This window comes from Trichoplax adhaerens, genomic scaffold (assembly GCF_000150275.1).
Source record: "Trichoplax adhaerens TRIADscaffold_82 genomic scaffold, whole genome shotgun sequence".
NCBI classification, from domain to species: Eukaryota; Metazoa; Placozoa; class Uniplacotomia; order Trichoplacea; family Trichoplacidae; genus Trichoplax; species Trichoplax adhaerens.
Window position 1 is genome coordinate 38,774 of NW_002061018.1, and position 2,546 is coordinate 41,319.

Sequence of the window (2,546 nt, forward strand, 5' to 3'; positions counted from 1 at the left end):
CCTAAAATTATTAAAATCGTTTCCAAACGACCGTATGGACGTAGCCATACCAGTAACAGGTGGAGTCATTTGATTACTTGATGATGTAGATGGTGCTGAAGTCGGTGCTTCATTATTATTGCTACTAATATTATTTCGGTTATTCGTATTATCATCATTATTGCAAAATTGGCCACTTGCGACGCTATCGCTAAAACCTGATGATATTACGCCATTGGTCTCCGATATATTAGCTACGTCTGTTGGATATAGAATATCATCCGAGAGTTTTTATAATGTAGACATGTATAAAAAATCAGTGAAGATTCGATCGAGAATTAAAGGCGAGAATGTATTGTATGTCTAAAGCCTCACGGTACTTGCCTAGATTAGTGTACTTAACGCCATTGTCATCGTAGGAGTCATTAACATCGATATTTTCGCCTCTTGACGGTTTTAATTTCAAATCAGGAGAATCTTTAAAACCTTTCAAGGCGCCTTTACAATCACCATCAAGTCGTTTAACGTTTCTCCGCCTATCCAAGCGTATTGCAGCCTTCGCTTCGTCTTGTAGTTGTTTAGCTAATTTCTCTGCTTCACTAATCCATTTTTGGGCTTTTAACCGTTTATGTTCTTCTGTACAACAATCAGCCATTTCCAGATAAACATGACATTTAAGTTTATGAGCATCATAGTTACCTTGGGGTATCGATTCTATTTGAGTAATCACTTTTTCATAACAATCAAGCGCTGACGTGTAATGGCGATGATTTTGATATTTCCAACCCTGTTTGTAAAGAGCTTCGACTTCATCAGGAATAGTCTTAGTAGACTGATTATTCATATTTTCAGTTTTGAAGAAGAACCAAGAGATGGGATGGAATAAAATAGATTTGTATGCTCTTCTCAATGTATTTGCCAAATTTGGATAACTATACGAATGACTGTTCTAATAAATCAGCAAAAACCTGCAAAATAGCTGCCTTTAACGTTCAATCGATATCTCAGATCTGTTTAAGTTAGGAATACTGCTAAATCAACAAAAATCGATACATCCTTAACCAAATGACAATCATTAATTATTTTTCTATATCATTGTAGTGCAGCCCCAAATACAGCTTGGATCATGATTGTAAGACTGTACGAGAGCAGTAGTACTCGTTTCCTAGATTGTCTGATTTTGAGATATCTATTTGTAGTAGAGATTTACTTAAGTATCGCCCTTATACTAACTCGTAACTTAGTATAACACTAGAAGAAGTCGACGCTACGTCAAGTATAAATCAATGCAAAAAATACACAAAGTTTAAGCATAACTCGAATAATATTATAAACTTGTTACATAAACTATAGGTAGGCACTAATCTGCATAGTCGATACACATAGCTTAGATCACGATTGTAAGACTGTACGAGAGCAGTAGTACTCGTTTCCTAGATTATCTGATTTTGAGATATCTATTTGTAGTAGAGATTACATAAGTATCGCCCTTATACTAACTCGTAACTTAGTATAACACTAGAAGAAGTCGACGCTACGTCAAGTATAAATCAATGCAAAAAATACACAAAATACAAGTATAACTCGAATAATATAATAAACTTGTTACATAAACTATAGGTAGGCACTAATCTGCATAGTCGATACACATAGGTTAGATCACGATTGTAAGACTGTACGAGAGCAGTAGTACTCGTTTCCTAGATTATCTGATTTTGAGATATCTATTTGTAGTAGAGATTTACATAAGTATCGCCCTTATACTAACTCGTAACTTAGTATAACACTAGAAGAAGTCGACGCTACGTCAAGTATAAATCAATGCAAAAAATACACAAAATACAAGCATAACTCGAATAATATTAATAAACTTGTTACATAAACTATAGGTAGGCACTAATCTACATAGTCGATACATATAGCTTAGATCACGATTGTAAGACTGTACGAGAGCAGTAGTACTCGTTTCCTAGATTGTCTGATTTTGAGATATCTACTTGTAGTAGAAATTTACATAAGTATCGCCCTTATACTAACTCGTAGCTAAGAATAACACTAGAAGAAGTCGACGCTACGTCAAGTATAAATCAATGCAAAAAATACACAAAGTACAAGCATACCTCGAATAATATAATAAACTTGTTACATAAACTATAGGTAGGCACTAATCTGCATAGTCGATACACATAGATTAGATCACGATTGTAAGACTGTACGAGAGCAGTAGTACTCGTTTCCTAGATTGTCTGATTTTGAGATATCTACTTGTAGTAGAGATTTACATAAGTATCGCCCTTATACTAACTCGTAACTTAGTATAACACTAGAAGAAGTCGACGCTACGTCAAGTATAAATCAATGCAAAAAATACACAAAGTACAAGCATAACTCGAATAATATAATAAACTTGTTACGTAAACTATAGGTAGGCACTAATCTACATAGTCGATACATATAGCTTAGATCACGATTGTAAGACTGTACGAGAGCAGCAGTACTCGTTTCCTAGATTGTCTGATTTTGAGATATCTATTTGTAGTAGAAGTTTACATAAGTATCGCCCTTAT

At 34.4% G+C, this 2,546-nt stretch overlaps 1 protein-coding gene across 1 annotated transcript in view; it reads right to left on the reverse strand.

Moving 5' to 3' along the window:
• The window catches only part of TRIADDRAFT_62488 (uncharacterized protein), a gene marked incomplete at both ends in the record, with an annotated part of 2,094 nt that extends 1,271 nt beyond the window's left edge, over window positions 1–823 (reverse strand). Inside the window, 2 exons of the mRNA XM_002118417.1 lie at window positions 51–239; window positions 355–823. Coding sequence (XP_002118453.1) covers window positions 51–239; window positions 355–823 — 658 coding nt within the window. The remainder of the gene's footprint in view (window positions 1–50; window positions 240–354) is intronic.
• Between the last annotated feature and the right edge of the window lie 1,723 nt (window positions 824–2,546).